The following is a 19,300-nucleotide window of genomic DNA, read 5'->3' on the forward strand; positions in this document are numbered from 1 at the left end:
GAAACAACCTTATATTCCAGGGATAAATCCCTCTTGGTCATGGTGAATAATCCTTCTAATAAACTGTTAACTATGGTTTACTAGTATTTCATTGAGAAGTTTTGCATCTAAGTTCATCAGTGATTTTGGCCTGTAGTTTACTTTCCTTGTAGTGTCTTTATCTGGCTTTGGACTCAGGTTATTGCTGGCCTTGTAAAATAAATTTGGAAGAATCCCTTCCTCTTTAGTTTTCCAAAAGAGTTTGAGAAAGATTTGTATAAGGTCTTATTTAAATATTTGTGGAATTCTCCCGTGAAGCCATCTGGACTTCGGCTTTCCTTTGATGTGAGAACTTTTAAATACTGATGCAATCTCCTTAACTGTTACTGGTCTTTTCAGATTTCCAATTTTCATTATTCACTCTTGGTAGACTATGTATTTCTGAGAATTCATCCATTTCTCTTAGGATGTTCGATTTGTTGGTATGTAATTGTTCATAGTAGTCTCTTACAATCCTTTGTATTTCTGTGTTATCAGTCATAATGTCTTCGCTTTCATTTGTGATTTTATTTATTTGAGCCTGCTCTCTTCATTCTTAGTCTAGCTAAGGATTTATCAATTTTGTTTAGCTTTTCAAAAAAACAACTCTTAGTTTTGTTGATTTTTTTCTATTGTTTTTCTAGTCTCTATTTCATTTATTTCTGCTCTGATCTTTGTTATTTTCTTCCTTCTGCTAACTTTGGGCTTAGTGTATTCTTCTTTTTTCTAGTTCCCTGAGGTACAATGTTAGGTGTTTTATTTGAGATATTTCTTCTTTTTTGATGTGGGAATTTATTGATATAAACTTCCCTCTTAACACTGCCTTTGCTACACCCAGAAGTTTTGTCATGTTGTGTTTTCATTTCTGTTTATCTCAAGATTTTTAAAAAATTTCCTGTTTAATTTTTTCTTTTGACACGATAGTCGTTTAGGAGCATATTGTTTAGTTTCCACATATTTCTTAATTTTATATGATTTCCCATGTTATTGATTTCTTATTTTATACTGTGGTCAGAAATGGTACATGATATGATTTTGGTTTTCGTAAATTTATTGAAACTTGTTTGTGGCTTAACATATGATGTATCCTGGAGAATGTTAAATGTGTACTTGAGAAGGATCTGTGTTTTCATGCTATTCAGGGCAGAATGTTCTGTATATGTCTGTTAGGTCTATTTGCTCTAAAGTGTCATTCAAGTCCAATGTTTTCTTATGAATTTTTCTGTCTATTGCTTAAAGTGGAATATTGAAATTGCCTACTATTATGTTGTAGGCTATGTTTCCCTTCAGATCTCTTAATGTTTGCTTTATGTATTTAGGTGCTCTGATTTGGGATGCATATATACTTCTATTTACTATGTCTTGAGGAAATAAACTTTATCAATATATAATGACCTTCTTTGTCTCTTTTAAGAGTTTTTGACCTAAAGACTATTTTGTCTAAAATAAGTATAACTACTTTTGCTCTCTTTTTGTTCTCATGTACATGGAATATCTTTTTTCATTCCTTTACTTTCAGTCTATGCGTGTCCTTTTAGGTGAAATGAGCCACTTGTAGGCAGCATATATTTGGGTCTTGTTTTTTTGTTGTTGTCATTAATCCATTCAACCACTCTATGCCTTTCGATTGGAAAATTTAATCTATTTACATTCAAAGTAATGATGGATGAGTAAGGACTTACTAGTGTCATTTTGTCAATATTGTTTCCTGGTTGTTTTATAGATTCTTTGTTCCTTTCTTCCTCTATTGCTTTCTTCCTTTGTGTTTTGATGGCTTTGTGTAGTAGTATGCTGTGAGTCTTTTGTTTTTATCATTTGGGTATGTATTATAAGCTTTTGCTTTGTGGATACTCTGAGGCTTATATAAAACATTTTATAAGTTGATAACAACTTAACTTTAATCGTTTATGCATATTCTACACTTTTAATTGTTTATGTATATTCTACACTTTTATTCTCCCTCTTCCCACATTTTATGTTTCTAACGTCACAACTTACTTTTTACATATAATTTGCATCACTTAACAAAGGATTGCATTTTTTATAGTTTTGTCTTTAATTTTTGCACTATAACTAATTTACCCATTATTATTACATTATGAGAATGTTTTTGATTTGCCATTGTACTTACTTATACCAGTGAGTTTTATATTCACATGTTTTCATGTTACTAATTAGCATCCTCTTCCTTCAGCAGGAAAAAACTCCCTTTAGTAATTCTTGTGAGGCAGATCTAGTCATAATGAACTCTCTTAACTTTTGTTTGTCTGAGAAAACTTTTACCACCAACTTCATTGTTGAGGGACAGACTTGATAAGTATCATATTCTTGGATGGCAATTATTTTTTGTATGTTAATGTTAGACTTTATTAAAGTTATATTACAACATCCAGAAAAAAGTAAACAAAAGAGATATTCCTCTAATTTAATTAAAGTCATGCTGATAAATGTCATATGACTGACATCAGCCAGTTGCCCAAATGAATTACACAAAATAACATGGCCATATAACTATCTCTTATAATTATAGCTTTTTGTAATACTCCTTATATTTAAAATTAATGAAATGTCTAGCTTTGAAAATCTTATGTACTCACAGAATTTTTTGACACTCTAATATCTTTTAATTTATGGAGTTTATATAAGGCACAGATATTCTACTAGTAAACATGACATTAAAGATGTTTTATACAAACAAATGTGGTTTATGCAAAGGCATTACATAAGAAATAAAGGAAATCCAGAGGACGTTTATTTGCCTGGAATAGACATCATGAGCAGAAGAGTAAGAGGAAAATAAGAAAGGAAATGTGAATGATCCAAGTCCATTTTCAAATTATGTAAACTTGAAATGCAACAAAGAAATAGTGGTTACTTAAGAAGAAAGACTGAAGATGCTGGGCAAAGATTTACTTGAGAAATTGCATTTTTATGTTATTATAAAGAGAAAGTGGGTATAATGGAAATAATCTACATGTACAAGTCATTTGACAGACATTTACGGAAGGTATTCCAAAGGCCAAACACTAGTTTGTGCATTAAGGAGGTTTTTAATTTTTACTTTTTTTATTTTCTAACTTCTTTCACTTTGCCAGAAAAGTATTTTTTTAATGGACAAAATACTAACTCAGGCTAGCTTCTTTCAGAAGCAGACATTTAAACAATGATTAATGGTGAAAGTAGTTTGTTTGTAATGTGATTCCAGGAAGTACCAGTAGAAGAGAGGGACAATGAGATAAAAATGAAAGAAGCCAATAATTAAGCCAGTTTTGAAACAAGTTATTGCTTTAAGCCACTGTGGTTCAATCCTGATGAAGGAGCTCTGGGAGACAGTTTAAAAAAAAAAATGCCTCAAAGTTGTCATTTACAAGGGGGTAAGGACAAGGAAACAGGAGGGGTAACTATTCTAATTCTTTTTTTTTTTTTTTATTGCATTTTAGGTTTTGGGGTACATGTGAAAAACTTGCAAGGTTGTTGCATAGGTACATATGTGGCAGTGTGATTTGCTGCCTTCCTCCCCTTCACCTATATCTGGCATTTCTCCCCATGCTATCCCTCCCCAACTCCCCACCCCCCTCTATCCCCCTCTCTCCCCCACAACAGACCCCAGTGTATAGTGCTCCCCTCCCTGTGTCCATGTGTTCTCATTGTTCAACACCCACCTATGAGTGAGAACATGTGGTGTTTGATTTTCTGTTCTTGTGTCAGTTTGCTGAGAATGATGGTTTCCAGGTTCATCCATGTCCCTACAAAGGACGCGAACTCATCGTTTTTGATGGCTGCATAATATTCCATGGTGTATATGTGCCACATTTTTCCTGTCCAGTCTATCATCGATGGGCATTTGGGTTGGTTCCAGGTCTTTGCTATTGTAAACTGTGCTGCAATGAACATTTGTGTGTATGTGTCCTTATAGTAGAACGATTTATAATCCTTTGGATATATACCCAGTAATGGGATTGCTGGGTCAAATGGAATTTCTATTTCTAGGTCCTTGAGGAATCGCCACACTGTTTTCCACAATGGTTGAACTAATTTACACTCCCACCAACAGTGTAAAAGTGTTCCTATTTCTCCACATCCTCTCCAGCATCTGTTGTCTCCAGATTTTTTAATGATCGCCATTCTAACTGGCGTGAGATGGTATCTCAACATAGTTTTGATTTGCATTTCCCTAATGACCAGTGATGATGAGCATTTTTTCATATGTTTGTTGGCCTCATGTATGTCTTCTTTTGTAAAGTACCTGTTCATATCCTTTGCCCATTTTTGAATGGGCTTGTTTGTTTTTTTCTTGTAAATCTTTTTTAGCTCGTTGTAAATTCTGGATATCAGCCCTTTGTCTGACGGGTAGGCTGCAAAAATTTTTTCCCATTCTGTTGGTTGCCGATTCACTCTATTGACTGTTTCTTTCACCGTACAGAAGCTGTAGAGTTTGATCAGGTCCCATTTGTCTATTTTGGCTTTTGTTGCCAATGCTTTTGGTGTTTTGGTCATAAAGTCCTTGCCTACGCCTATGTCCTGAATGGTTTTGCCTAGGTTTTCTTCTAGGGTTTTTATGGTGTTAGGTCTTATGTTTAAGTCTTTAATCCATCTGGAGTCAATTTTAGTGTAAGGTGTCAGGAAGGGGTCAAGTTTCTGCTTTCTGTATATGGCTAGCCAGTTTTCCCAACACCACTTATTGAACAGGGATTCCTTTCCCCATTGCTTGTTTTTGTCAGGTTTGTCAAAGATCAGGTGGTTGTAGATATGTTGTGTCACCTCCGACGCCTCTGTTCTGTTCCATTGATCTATATCTCTGTTTTGGTACCAGTACCATGCTGTTTTGATTACTGTAGCCTTGTAGTATAGTTTGATGTCGGGTAGTATGATGCCTCCTGCTTTGTTCTTTTTGCTTAGAATTGACTTGGCTATGCGGGCTCTCTTTTGGTTCCATATGAAGTTTAAGGTGGTTTTTTCCAGTTCTGTGAAGAAGGTCATTGGTAGCTTGATGGGGATAGCGTTGAATCTGTAAATTACTTTTGGCAGTATGGCCATTTTCACAATATTGATTCTTCCTAACCATGAACATGGAATGTTTCTCCATCTGTTTGTGTCCTCTCTTATTTCGTTGAGCAGTGGTTTGTAGTTCTCCTTGAACAGGTCCTTTACGTTCCTTGTTAGTTGTATTCCTAGGTATTTTATTCTCTTTGTAGCAATTGTGAATGGCAGTTCGTTCTTGATTTGGCTCTCTTTAAGTCTGTTATTAGTGTATAGGAATGCTTGTGATTTTTGCACATTGATTTTGTATCCTGAGACTTTGCTGAAGTTGCTTATCAGTTTCAGGAGATTTTGGGCTGAGACGATGGGGTCTTCTAGATATACAATCATGTCTAATTCTTATCCATTATTCTTGAAATGCTGCCTGGTATATTAACTTTCCAGCACTTCTGGCCAATGCACTTAGCAAGCTGAGGAAAATCCCTCAGGTTTACAGTAGGGCAAATGCTTGTACTAGGACGCTGCTGACGTACACTTGAATGATGAGTGCTAACGGCATATGGATGGGCACTAACAGCATCTTCTGCAGATTCTGTCCTTCCCTTTGAGGCAAGGACATTGTCTAGAGTCGGAAATAAAATGTAAAATGTAAAAATGTAAATCATAGTAGTACACAGTAAAAGTTTTAAAACATTAACAAAGTGTTGTATTTGTTTGAGTGGGTGTTCAGTTATCAAAGATCTATTTAAAAGGGAAAAAGAATAGAATATATTTTAAACCATGGATGTAACCAGTCAAGGCCACCCTATATGTGAATGTCCTGGGATAATTTTGTCCCCAGATGTCTCTTTTTTTGAGTGTCAATTTCATTTGTATATTCATAAAATAAAAAAGTAGAAAGAGGTAAACATATGGTAGCAAAAATGCCTTCCTACCCACAAGCCTCACAGAATAGTGTTGTCTAAATGCCATGACATTTTTGGTAAGTTTTGGTTCTATTGGGCCTTGGAAGATTTTTTATTTAGGAACTCCTCCAATGTGATACAAGCATTACGTTTATTTATCTAAATACCCTAGTTAAAGCTACTTTAAGCAGGATCAAAGTCCTCTTTTAAACTTTTATATTTGAAAGCTATCCCCATGTACAATTCCTGTGATTCTTGCACAATTCCTTGGAGACCTTTGTTTGCATCAAAAGAGTTTGTCCCTCTCTATAAGTTAGAACTTTTACATTGTAGTAATAGAAAATCCACTTCAAAGTTGCTTAGACTTACCCAGAAGAAATGTATTGATCAGTGTCATTAAACAGTTGAGAGGTAGGCGAGGCTTGATTCAGGAATTAAATAGTATGACCAGATTTCAGTTTTCCTTCTCCATTGCATGGCTCTGCTACCCAGTATTTGTTCCATTTAATTCCTCTTAATTGCTCTAAGATGGATGTCAGGATACTGCAGAACTACATTCTATCTCATTCATCTACACAAGGAGCAGGTATTGTTAAAAGAAGTTGGCCAGGTGCGGTGGCTCATGCCTGTAACCCCAGCACACTGGGAGGCTGAGACAGGTGGATCACATGAGGTCAGGAGTTCGAGATGAGCCTGACCAACATGGTGAAACTCCATCTCTATTAAAAATACAAAAAAATTAGCCAGGCTTGGTGGGGCATGCCTGTAGTTCCTGCTACTCGGGAGGCTGAGACAGGAGAATCGCTTGAACCTAGGAGGTGGAGGTTGTGGTGAGCCGAGATCAAACCACTGAACTGCAGCCTGGGCTATAAGAGCAGAAATCCATCTCAAAAAGAAAAAAAAAGAAGAAATTTCTAGTACACCTATCATCCCTTGGGTCCATTCAGAAGAATACCCTTAGAAAAGGCTTTGAGAACAAGTGATTTATTTGGGAGGTAAATAAATCTGTAGAAGAGTGGAGAAATGAGACAGGTAAGGCAAGGCAGCCAGTAAAGGGTGGTGTATTATCAAGCCATCTGATATTGTGGGCTGTTGGAGCTTTATCCCTAGGGAAACCTTGGAACCCTTGTAAAATCCATGCCTCAGAGTTATCTCCCCTACTATCAAGGGAGCTAGAGTATTAATATCTGAATTCCTACAATTAGTCACTATTTATAGGCTGCTTCTAGGGTCTGGAGGGGAGGCCTCAATTGCCTGGTATGTCTAGCCTGCCACATGGATGGCAAAGCAAACTCTTGTGGCAACAGAAAGCCTTCAGGCAATGAAATGCCAATCCTGGCACTGGGAAATCAGACTGATGGCTGCTGAAATGGCAAGGATAAGGGAATTTGGATATTCTTCTGTAGTACTTTTCTAAAAGATTATTCATATTTGGTTCTAGGGGTCAAGAATAGAGTTAAAATTTTACATTTATGTTGATGTTCTGTATCACCTTCAGGAAAATAATTTAATGGAAACTATTTATCATCAAAAAAGTAAAGAATCTTGTTGTTCATCCTAGCCATAACACAATGAATAATTTTTAAATAAGCAACATAAATGTCAGATAATGTTTCGAAGTTACATTTAATATGTCTTCTTCAGACTAGTATTTACTACTATATATTTATTTTTCCTTTTATTTCAGTTGAAAGAATTCAGAATCAGTGGGATGAAGTACAAGAACACCTTCAGAACCGGAGGCAGCAGTTGAATGAAATGTTAAAGGATTCAACACAATGGCTGGAAGCTAAAGAAGAAGCTGAGCAGGTCTTAGGACAGGCCAGAGCCAAACTTGAGTCATGGAAGGAGGGTCCCTATACAACAGATGCAATCCAAAAGAAAATCACAGAAACCAAGGTTAGTATCAAAGATACCTTCTTAAAATACTGGTTACACTAGATAAAATTATACCATGGATTGTAATTTAATAATGTTTAATATAAATTTATTAACAGAAAATCACATTTAAGCTGAAATGAACAGTAGACTTTTATATTGTATTTTCTTACAGACAGGGTGTCACTGTCACCCAGGCTGAAGTGTAGAAGCACAGTCATAGCTCACTCGGCCTTGAACTCCAGGGCTCAAGCAATCCTACTGCCTCAGCCTCCCTAGTAGCTGGGACAACAGGCATGTACCATCATGCCTGGTTAATTTTTAAAAAAATTTTATTTTCTGTAGAGATAGGTTCTTGAACTCTTGGCCTCAAGCGATTATCCTGCCTTGGCCTCCCAAAGCACTAGGATTACAGGCAGGAGCCACCATGCCTAGCCAGTAGACTTTTGAGTCAAGGTAGAGAATAGAGGAAAATTGACAGCTAATATCAATCTTAAAGTTAATTTTGTTTAGCACTCTAGATAGAGTGGGCTGGTTTTCTGTTGCACCATCTTTTAAGATCACTTCAAAATTAGTATATGTACTTATGTAGTTGCATGAAGTCAACCATTTGGGCTTAATTCCTTCCTAGAAAAAGTAACAGGTCTACTCTTTCATATCTTATTTGAAGGCCCTGAATTAAGAAATGGGTGTCGTGGGCATAAGGACTGTGCAGGAACAGTGAGCACTCTCACTTTCTCCTCCCATTCTCTTACCTCCTGTCCAACTCATTATTCCCTTCTTTCTCTCTTCTCTTACGTCCGAAATTGCATCAAATATCTGTCTGCTTAGTAAGTCTATAATTCCTCAGGATAAAAGGAAAAGGAAGAAAATTGTTTAATGACTGTGTTTTATCAAGCACCATGTGAGGTGCTTTGCAAGTGTTTAATCTTTTCAAACTTAATATTTACTGGTGAGTTTGAAAAGACGTTAAATGTTAAACAATGGTTAACCTTTAGGGAAGTAACATGGTAAGAGGTTGATCAGATTGGGCACTTGATCAAAACCCTCTATAGATATTTTATCTGACAGAAAAGGCCTTTTGCTAAACAAGTATCTGATTCTTAAATTGGTTATGTAATCTAAGAAGAAAACCGTATCATTCCCTTGGATGAAATGGCCTACATTTCCAAATTAGTCAAGTTAGACTATGCTAAGCTATAGTAAGAAATGAACTCTGAAATCTCAATAGCTTAATAAAATAAAGACTACTTTCTTGCTTACATCATAGTCTAGTGGAGGTTGACAAGCCTTTCTTAGGAGCTGTCCCCCAACATGGTCACTTGGAGACCCAGACTTTTCCAATTTTGTGTCACTGTCATTTTAAACACGACTGCCAAAGGCCACTGCAGGAAAAGAAGAATGTGGTCAGTGTTTTATGGCCAGGCCTGGAAATTATGTATATCACTTCCACCACATCCCATCACACAGAACTTGTTCTCAATTTAATTTCAGGAAGAGTTAATAGAATCAGTGAGCTTTTAGTCAATCTCTGTCATAGCTACTTTGCCAAAGGGACCTGAGCTGCTATGAGGACAAGGATTTAGCTTCTATGATGAAAATGTTAGAAAGCCACATAGAATTTTACAGTCTTATTATTAGCTTTATTGGAGGCAAAGTCTAGGTGAATAAAAATTCTTTCAAGAGATACATATTACCACTAATAATGTTTTCAATGGATGAGCATAGATGAATTAGGATATTCCAATGGTCATTTTCCTAATGCCTGGTCAGACTGTGTAATATATAGAATCATGTGGTTATTCTTGAAAGCTCTAGTCATATTCATGAGGTAATCAGCATGTTATGCTACTTCTTTTTCTTCTCTATAAGTTTAGGATACTATGAATTTATTAGATCATAAACCAAAGTAGTTAACTGGTAAGGAGGTATAAGCAGAAAATATGGAGTTGAGACTGGATCTTTGAGTTAGACGAGAAGGAGAGATGAGAGTCATATAGTGATAGATTTGACTAGGGCAAGAGGACTCTGGTCATTGGCAAATGAGAAATAATTGTAACCTAAGAAAATCCTAAAGTGACGGTAAGAATGATTACGTTTAATAGCTCCTAGAAAAGCAAGTAGCTTTAAATAACAGACAAAAATATCTGCAGAAGGAAATATGAAAGAAGAAAACAAAACAATTTCATTGTCAAAACATGCAAGATGTTTTAAACAGCTAAAATAAAACCAGAATTGCATTATAATTGCTATCCTTCATCAAACTTTTAGAAGTTAAAAAAATTGCTTTGGAATGGTCCAAAACTACATCATAAACATGGCTCAGCCACTGTCTATAGAGATTGACATTTTTGTTTGTGTTCTGTGTTTAGGAATTTAATTATATATATAACTGCAGCTTCAATGTAAGTTCACAGTATAGATAAGGGTGGCCAAAGCTGTATTTTTTTTTCATCCATTTCTTGAATGATGTATGGTAAAATTAATGTAATCCTTATGTTAATAATAACTTTTAGTGAATGCTTACTGTGTGTCAAAAAGTATGGTAGTCACTTTACATATATTGGTTTATTTCATCCTTTCAAAAACTCTCTTTGAAAAGTACTCTGATTATTCTTAGTTAGGAGATAAGAAAACTGAAGTCTAGAGAAGTTTGGAATCTTCTTTTGAAAGTAATAGTGTTGTGATGTGAATCCGTAGTAATTACTTTTGTATATAACATCACAGGTTTTCTCTTCCACATGTTGTCTACATGGCTAAAACAAAGCAAGAAAACCTCATGAGAATCTAAAAAAGACCCATGAAATTATTAATTGACAAATAAGCTTATATTACATTACTGATAAACCAACAGGTAGAAAATGAAAGCGATGAAATAGTATACTGGGAAAAAATTCATATTATACTCTACTATGGAAAACTAAAATAATAATTGCAAACTGCATTCCCTTTTTAATGAAACTACAATTTTTAATTCTTTTAAAAGGTAGGGAGCAAATAAAATGGATATCTGGCCTTTACATCTAATGTGTTATCACTACTAAGTGATATTAGCTGGATTATTACTTACAATTTTCTTTTAGGAAAAAAAGTGTGAAAATAGACAGGAGGACACATTAAATGACTAAAACAACACCCCCATAAGTTTTTTCTGAGTCTGTGTGCCTAAGATTAACAAGACAGCCTGTGAGCCTCACAAGGCAATCATAAAGCTGTGTCTACAGCCTTGGAGAGCTGTAATTACAGCAGTCAGCCTCCTTTGCAGCACCTCACTGATGACTGCCCTAACTCTCACCAGTGAGCAACAATGAAATGTTTCAAACCCAACCACCAACACTGTTATACTCTGAAAATATGAGCCAGTCATCATGCCTGACCCTAAAAAAAATTACCAAAGATCTTGATACATTAATGATTCATAATTGCTAATCTTTATTGCTAATCTCTTCTAGTTCTTATCTACATATATTTTAATTGTCTATATAATGTAAATGAAATTTTGAGTTCGGGTTTGTAAACTTAGTATTATTGAGTAAATATTTATCAATGTTGCTAAACATCTTTTAATAATTATTTTAAATTCTTTATATTATTTGATTAATTTCCATCTTTATTTCCTTGGTGGTCTGATATTTAGAAAAAGCTCCTCCTCTTATTTAGAAAAAAGAGTGAAGAATAAATGGGGACAATAACAACTGATTCACAAAATAGAAATAAAATAAAAGATGTCATGTGGAGAAAGCTTACCTTGAAAGCATGGTCAGAGTGGAAGGAAACAGCAACAGGAGAGTCTTGATTTGGTAAAAACAAAACAGAATGCAGATGGCCTGGAGTATCAACAATTAATTAGCAGGTCATTAAGAGATGGCCATAACATATTTATAATTGTTTTCTTTCACCCTTAATTTTTCTAAAGCAAAACATGAAGTTAGAAAGTAGTTAATTCTGTTAGCCACATGGCTTCATGGCTTAATTTTATCTTCTCCATGGACCTGGTACAACAATAAAGTTCTTTTGAGATAGAAAGACAGATGTTAGGCAGAAACATACAAGATTTTCATTCTAATCAAAATGTTTGCCAATAGGCTATGACAGAATCCTAGGAGAGATTATGCCATTTAGAACTTTCACAAGAGGCAAAAATAGTATGCTCTTGGCACTTAAAACTGCCAACAGTGATCATCCTGAGATTTATTTCATTTGGCAGAATCTTGGTTGAGTTCATAACCTGTTCCCTAGACTTTTAAGGTTGGTCCAAACTTGGCAATGGATTCTTTGGAAAAATTATTTCTTGATCGTTTTAAACTTTCTTTTCCAGTGTCAAGAGAGATTTTCACAGGCTCAGGGTTTTCATTTATTTTTCCCCTTTCAGCTTTTGAAAGAGAAATTTCCTTTTTGTCGGCTTTGTGATTGCTTTTGTGTCAAATTCAGCATAAAAGCTTTTCAAACGTGACAGCATTAGCTGTTTTGTGCTTGGCTGAGCTAAGAGTACATGAATTCAATAGAGAAGTGAAATCTTGTTTGAGCCTAGCCGATTTGGCTATATAATACTTAAAACTATCTGAAGCAAGAAATTCAATAATTTTCAAATTATTAAATAAACATTTCCAAGGCTGTAAAATCTCTATGTTTTTGAAGGCATTCTTTAGGAAACTTGAAATACAGATATCCTATAATCACATAATTAATTTTAAAAGTTGAACTTATACATAGTAACTAAGGTAGCTATTTGAGTATCTCAAATTATTTTTCTAAAAAGGGAGAAATTTTTCAAATATGGAAGTAGTGCCTTACATTTTAAGTTATCTGTGGAAGGACTGATGGTATCAGATATCTCATCCACCATAAAAATATGTACAGTAATGGAAACTGAATTTTTCTTTTATACGTTTTGTGTATTTTTTAGAGTAGTACAAAATTAATTGACCCAGCAAATTGACCCACATTAGTGGCTTGAGGTTTGAGTTTCTGGTACAGTAGTGAAAAACATTATCAGAGATCTTGGCAGGACCTACCATTTCTTCATGCATTTTCTTTATTCCCTTTTGTTCTCCCCTAAAGTCTATGTGATTAAAGAGAAAAGATCAATAACGCAATAGTACTTTTCCTCCTAAAGTATGCATGAAACTATTAAACTTCTCAAAGCATACAAACAGAGTGCTCTCTACATAGCTGATAGAACACAGGTAGTAATGGGCTGGTTTCCCCAGGTACTGCTATATTATATAAATATTTAATGCAGAGTCACCAAGCCTTGAATAACTTTATGATTTGATTGTAGTGTATTTTCCCTAGTTTTCTTTTCATAGTTTAACTTACCCCGTGCTTGAAAATATAATGTGCTAATCCTGTAAATCTGCTCCTCAAAAAATTTTCAAAATAACCTTTTCGTTTTTGTTTTTGTTTTTTTGTGATGGAGTCTCACTCATCACCCAGGCTGGAGTGCAGTGGGAGGATCTTGGCTCACTGCAAAGTCCACCTCCTGGGATCAAGTGAGTCTCTCAGCCTCCAAGTAGATGGGACTACAGGCACACGCTAACACATCCGACTATTTTTTGTATTTTTAGTAGAGTCAGGGTTTCACTATGTTAGCCAGGCTGGTCTCAAACTCATGACCTCGAGTGACCTGCCCACCTCAGACTCCCAAAGTTCTGGGATATAGGCATGAACCAACAAACCTAGCCCCAAATTGCCTTTTCTGAACTCTAGAAATTAACCAAAGGTTGGTAATAATTTCTGAAATGCTGAACCTCAATAAAAGTGGCAAAGTTTGAGGCTTTTTAACTTGGCCTTTCCTGTCACCTTCTCCCAGCTTTACAGTAGCCTTGAAAATCAGTACCTTTGCAACTATAGTAGCTGTAAAAACTAGCAGTCTTTTAGCCACCAGAGAGTGTAGACCAGGATTGGAATTCTTCAAACAGGCCAGTTTTATTCGAAGAGCATTGCCACTATTTGACCTGACTTGCAGCTCCCTTGAATAAACCTATATACATGGCCTTGTCTTTATTTAGCCTGACTTAGAGCTAATTTTCTAGGAAAAGCCCGAGCTCTAGGGTGTTTGTCCAAACCAATCAGCAGCAGTTCTTTAACATAGCAGGTTCCTAAGGCTATGATGCTAGTTGAGAGAAACATAGGTCTGGAGAAAAACTTTAAATGAAGCTCTGGAGAATGAGATGTCCATAGGGGATTTTGACAACCTCTGACATGTTCTTGTGGACTCTAGAAGGCCATATGCTTGTCTTAACAAATAGAGAATATCAATAAAGAGATGGAAATTATAAATAAGAACCAAATGGAATATCTGGAGTTGGAAAGTACAATAACTGAAATTAAATTTTCACTTGACATCAGATTCAAGCTGGCAAAAAAAAATCAGCAAACTTGAAAATAGTAAATGGGATAATCCAATCCAAAGAAATAAAAATAATTAAGAAAATACAGAAAGCAAAAACTGAATTGAAGGGAGAACTGAAGAAAAGAGTGGAATGATGGTTACCAGAGGCTGTGGATTTGAGGGTGAAAAATGGGGAGATGTTGATCAAAAGGGATAAAATTTTAGTCAGATTGGAGGAATAAGTTTTTGAGACTTTATGACACAATATGGTGACCATAGTTAATAACATTGTATTGTATATTTTGAAATTGCTAAAATAATAAATTTTAAATGTTCTTGCTATAAAATATGATAAATGTGTGAGGTGATGGATATGTTAATTAGGTTGATTTAATCATTCCACAATGTATACATATATCAAAACATACATTGTACCTCATAAATGTATATAATGATTTGTCAATTAAAGTAAAATTAAATTAAAAATAAAAAGTTTTAATACTTTTGTAAAATAAACTCTATAATAATAAAATATTTTAATGGGTCTTAGAGATAAATATATTAATAAAAACTAAAACTTTAAAACTCTTATAAGAAAACATAGGAATATAATGGATTATGCAATGTTTTCTTAGATATGACACCAAAAGCAAAAGTAACCAAAAAATACCTAATTAGGAATTTAAGAAAATTAAAACTTTTGTACTGCAAGCAATATTGTTAAGAAAGTGAAAAGCCAGTCCTCAGAATTTGTAAATCATATGTCTGATAAGACACTTGTATCAAGCGTATATGAAAACTAATAATTCAACAACAAAAAGGATAAATAATGACCTAATTACAATTGGAGAAAAAATTTGAATAGGCATTTCTTCAAAGTAGATGTACAGATGTCCATAAGCACATGAAAAGATGGTTAACATCACTGATTATTTTAAACATGCAAATGAAAACCACAATGAGATAGTACTTCTTACCCACTAGAATGGCTAATACAAAAAACACAGACAATATCAAGTGTTGACAAGATGTAGAATACTTGGAATTTTCACATTACTGGTGGGAATGTAAATGGTGAAACAACTTTTTAAAAAGTTTGGAAGTTCCTGGAAATATGTTTTTAATTTTTAATTTTTGTGGGTACACAGTAGGTATACATATACTTATGGGATACAGGGGATATTTTGATACAGGTATACAATGTGTAACATTCATATCAGGGTAAATGGCATATCCATCACCTCAAGCAATTATCCTTTCTATTATAAACTATCCAATAATAATCATTTAGTGTTTTTATTTATTTATTTTTTTTTTGAGATGAAGTCTTACTCTGTCGCCCAGGCTGGAGTGCAGTGGCATGATCTTGGCTCACTGCAACCTCCACCTCCCAGGTTCAGGCAATTCTCCTGCCTCAGCCTCCTCAGTAGCTGGGATTACAGGCATGCACCACCACATCCAGCTAATTTTTATATTTTTAGTAGAGACAGGGTTTCACCATGTAGGTCAAGCTGGTCTTCAACTCCTAACCTCGTGATCCACCCATCTCGGCCTCCCAAAGTGCTGGGCATTTAGTGGTTTTTAAATGCACAATAAACTTTTGTTGACTGTAGTCATCTTCTTGTGCTGTCAAATACTAAATCTTATTCATTTTGTCGAACCATATTTTTGTATTGTATATTTCACTACCCGTTAACCATTCCCTCTTTTCCCCCACTGCTACCCTTCCCAGTCTCCTAGAAATATTAAACATGAAACTACCATATGACAAATCCATTCTACTCTTAGGTCTATGCCCAGCAAAAATGAAAATACATATACACAGAAACCTTTATACAGATATTCATAGCAGCATTATTTATAATGGCCAAAAAGTAGAACCAACCCAAGTGTCTATCAGCTAATGAATAAATTTTAAAATGTCCTACATCCAAAAATGGATTATTATTCAGCAATAAGAAATAATGAAATATTGATATGCACTGTAACATGGGTGAGCTAAAAAAAATATGCTAAGTGATAGAATCCAGTCACAAAAGACCCCAAATTGTATCAACACATTCATATAAAACATCCAGTAAAGACTGAAGGAGGAGGACAATAGACAGTAGAAAGGGACTATTCATTGGTATGGGTTTCACTGGGAGCAAATAAAATGTTCTCAAATTAGATCATAATGATGGTTGCACAACTATGAATATATTAAAAACCAGAAAATTATACACTTTAAATGGGTGAATTTTATGGTATGTTAAAAAGTATATCGGCATGTCATTGACTACAGATATTTTCTTATTTTTCAACTTTATGAACACAGTTTTAGAAACATAGTCTCCATTTTTCTCTTTCATGAAACTGCTTGCCAGCTATAGAAATGAAAAAATAGCTAGTGTCTGTGGAACGTAACTACTACCTAGATGGGAGCCTCCATCACAGAATGGCTAAAGAGCTATTTTCTTTTATGGTCAAGATAGGCAGGTTCTGTCCTATAGAATATATTCTGAGATGTTACCTGTAGCTCAGAAAACCAGGGATATTGATGCTCTAAAGATTTCCTCAACATTTATATGGCTTCCTGTTTATTAACAAGAGAACCTGTTCTTTATGTGCCGTTATACTAGTATATTCTGTCCCTGGCCCTGGACCAGGACGATCAGGAGATATTAGAATTGCCCTACTCTATGTGAAACAAGGTCATATCTGAATAGGTATGTCAGTCAGCATAGTCTAAGCTACAGTAATAAGCAACCCTCAAATCTAGAGGCTTAACACAGTCTATATTTTACTCATGTTACATGTTCATTATAGATTGATGAGAGTGTTCTACTTAGCTTTAGTCAGTCTGTGACCAAGGTTGACGATAGCTCTATCTTGGTACATGCTTTCATGATCATAGAGGCAAGGAACATGGTTTTTGAACCTTCTGCCTGGAACTGACAAGTAGACAAAACCAGTCACATGGCCATTCCTGAGTTCAATGGGGATGCATATGTATAATCTTCTGGCATGAAAAGGCACTGGATATTTGAGAACAATAATACAGTCTACCACAGTAGGCTCATGGAGTTGGGAAAGGAACTGAAAAAAATGCCATTTTCTGGGGTTCTGTCCTCTGGCATTGTTTCTGGAATCATTTCCACCCATCCATTTCCACACCCTCTCAATCGACTTTTCTCAGATGCCTGTGGTAGCCGGGTGATTTGTTAATTACAACATTGCTTAAGCCTTTTAATAAAGTCAGCAAATTAAACAGAGAGCCCAGATAAAGAGAATGCTTTCAAAAATGTCATAATGAAATTAAGGTAACGAAGCACTTGGAGAACTCTCCTCCCTTCTTTTTTTGTACAAAACTTATTGCAAAAAAGCTGGAAGAGAAATGGGGCCTGAAAGTAAAGAGGGGAAAAATATATTTTATGCCATTAGTTTAATTATAAAAATTCATTACATGAAGCCATGTAAGACAGAAAATAATGGAACTCTAATGGGTTGGCCGATAACGCATTTACTACTCTGCTCCCAGCTTGTAGTCATTGTTGAAAGAACAAAAAAGTAACGACATTGGTATGTAATCCTCAAAGCTATTGTAAAGATTAATCATTTTCAGTAAGCTGGAAAATGAGGGCCATTTTCTTAAATAGTATGCCCTGTATAGAGTGTTACCTTCTGAAACAGAGTTGTTTGGTAATGTCAGAGGATTAATAGATGAGTCTTGAAGTTAATGGTGAGAGGCTTTACTTTTGAAATGACTTTCTTACAGCTATTTTAACATTTCTATTATAAATCCATAAAGAGGTTATATACATTGTTTTAATTCACACAAGGAAGGAAGAAATTGTGCTTCTCTTTTCCCAATAAGGATTTGTAGAACATTAATTCATTCTTGGGACCAGATTGTTTACTGATTTTTAAAAATAAACAAAATATGTATTTTTCTGCTTTTTTCAGAAAGGCCTTACTTTATTATACACAATAATTTTCCAATCATGCTATAATCATCAAGATTATTTTTTATTCTTCAAAGCTCAGTTAAAATAAACCCAATCTTTTTTTCTTAAATTTCTTTATATGGATGCATATATTATTTAACTGAATGGAAACTTGAATTGAGAGTCCAGAATCCTGAATTTTTATGATGACTCTTTCACTTACTAGCTGTCACCTTGAACAAGTCACTTAACCTTTCAGAGCATTTATATTCTCATGTGGACAATTATGGAATTGCTCAAAAAGAAAGAAGATATCAAAAGATGAAAGTGAATATGCAGGTAGGGGTCATATATTTGAGGACCTTGTAATCCAAAGAGAGAGCTTGGGACTTTGTCTTGTAGGTAATAGGAAACCATGGAAAGGTTTTACATAGAGGAGAAATGAGGTTCTATTTACATTACAGAAGATCATTTAAGCAGTTGTATGTAGATGGAAGGGTGGTTTGAGAGTGGAGGGAGGGAGGTGACAAAAAAGATAATTTTAGTACCTGAGCTAGAGATGATAGGGACATAAATTAAGGTAGTGTCAATGGAAGTGGAAGATTTAGATGTAAGTGAAAAAAAAGTCTTATGATACAACTCCTCTGGGGGTATGTCCACTGCCTCCTGCTCCAGTTGAGAACCAACATATAATCAGATTGATCCAGTGACAGAATTTTGGAGAACATTAATATTGAAAGGACAGGCAAAAAAAATCCTTGAACATTAAGAGAATATAAAGAGTGGGAGCCAAGAAAGCAGAGAATTTCCAGAAGAGAATAGTCAGCAGCACTAGCTGCTGCAAATAAACCAAGTAAATAAGAACCTAAATCTTTCCATAGGCATTGGCTTTTGGTAACTGAATCAGTTAACTATTTTCACAAATGTTGAGTGGCATAGAACAATAAGCCCATATTGCCTTTCATGAGTTTACAGCTTGGGTGTGGTGGCACTTCATGCTGCAGGTTGATTGGGGTTGCTCTGCACCATGTGACACTCACACCACACGTCACTCATTCTCCTCCTGAGATGAGCAGGCTAGCCCTGAGCATGTTTATCTTAAAGTAGTGGAGAAGTGCAAAAGGGATAGCCACACGGCATAAATACATTTCAAGCCTCTGCTTGTGTTACTTCCATTAATATCCCGCTGGGATTAGGCAAAGCAAGTCACATGAACAAGCTCAATGTCAAGCGCATGCTGTCTTTTATAGGAGGAAATT

General features: G+C 35.1%; 1 protein-coding gene across 12 annotated transcripts in view; it reads left to right on the forward strand.

Moving 5' to 3' along the window:
- The window catches only part of DMD (dystrophin), a 2,277,745-nt gene that overhangs the window by 1,688,953 nt on the left and 569,492 nt on the right, over positions 1-19,300 (forward strand). For all 12 annotated transcript variants that reach the window (XM_064364425.1, XM_064364424.1, XM_064364427.1 and 9 more), the window contains one exon: positions 7,591-7,802. In XM_064364425.1, the coding sequence (XP_064220495.1) occupies positions 7,591-7,802 (212 nt within the window). The remainder of the gene's footprint in view (positions 1-7,590; positions 7,803-19,300) is intronic.

Source organism: Aotus nancymaae, unplaced genomic scaffold (genome assembly GCF_030222135.1).
Source record: "Aotus nancymaae isolate 86718 unplaced genomic scaffold, 86718_ANA_hifiasm-v0.15.2.pri h1tg000058l, whole genome shotgun sequence".
NCBI lineage: Eukaryota > Metazoa > Chordata > Mammalia > Primates > Aotidae > Aotus > Aotus nancymaae.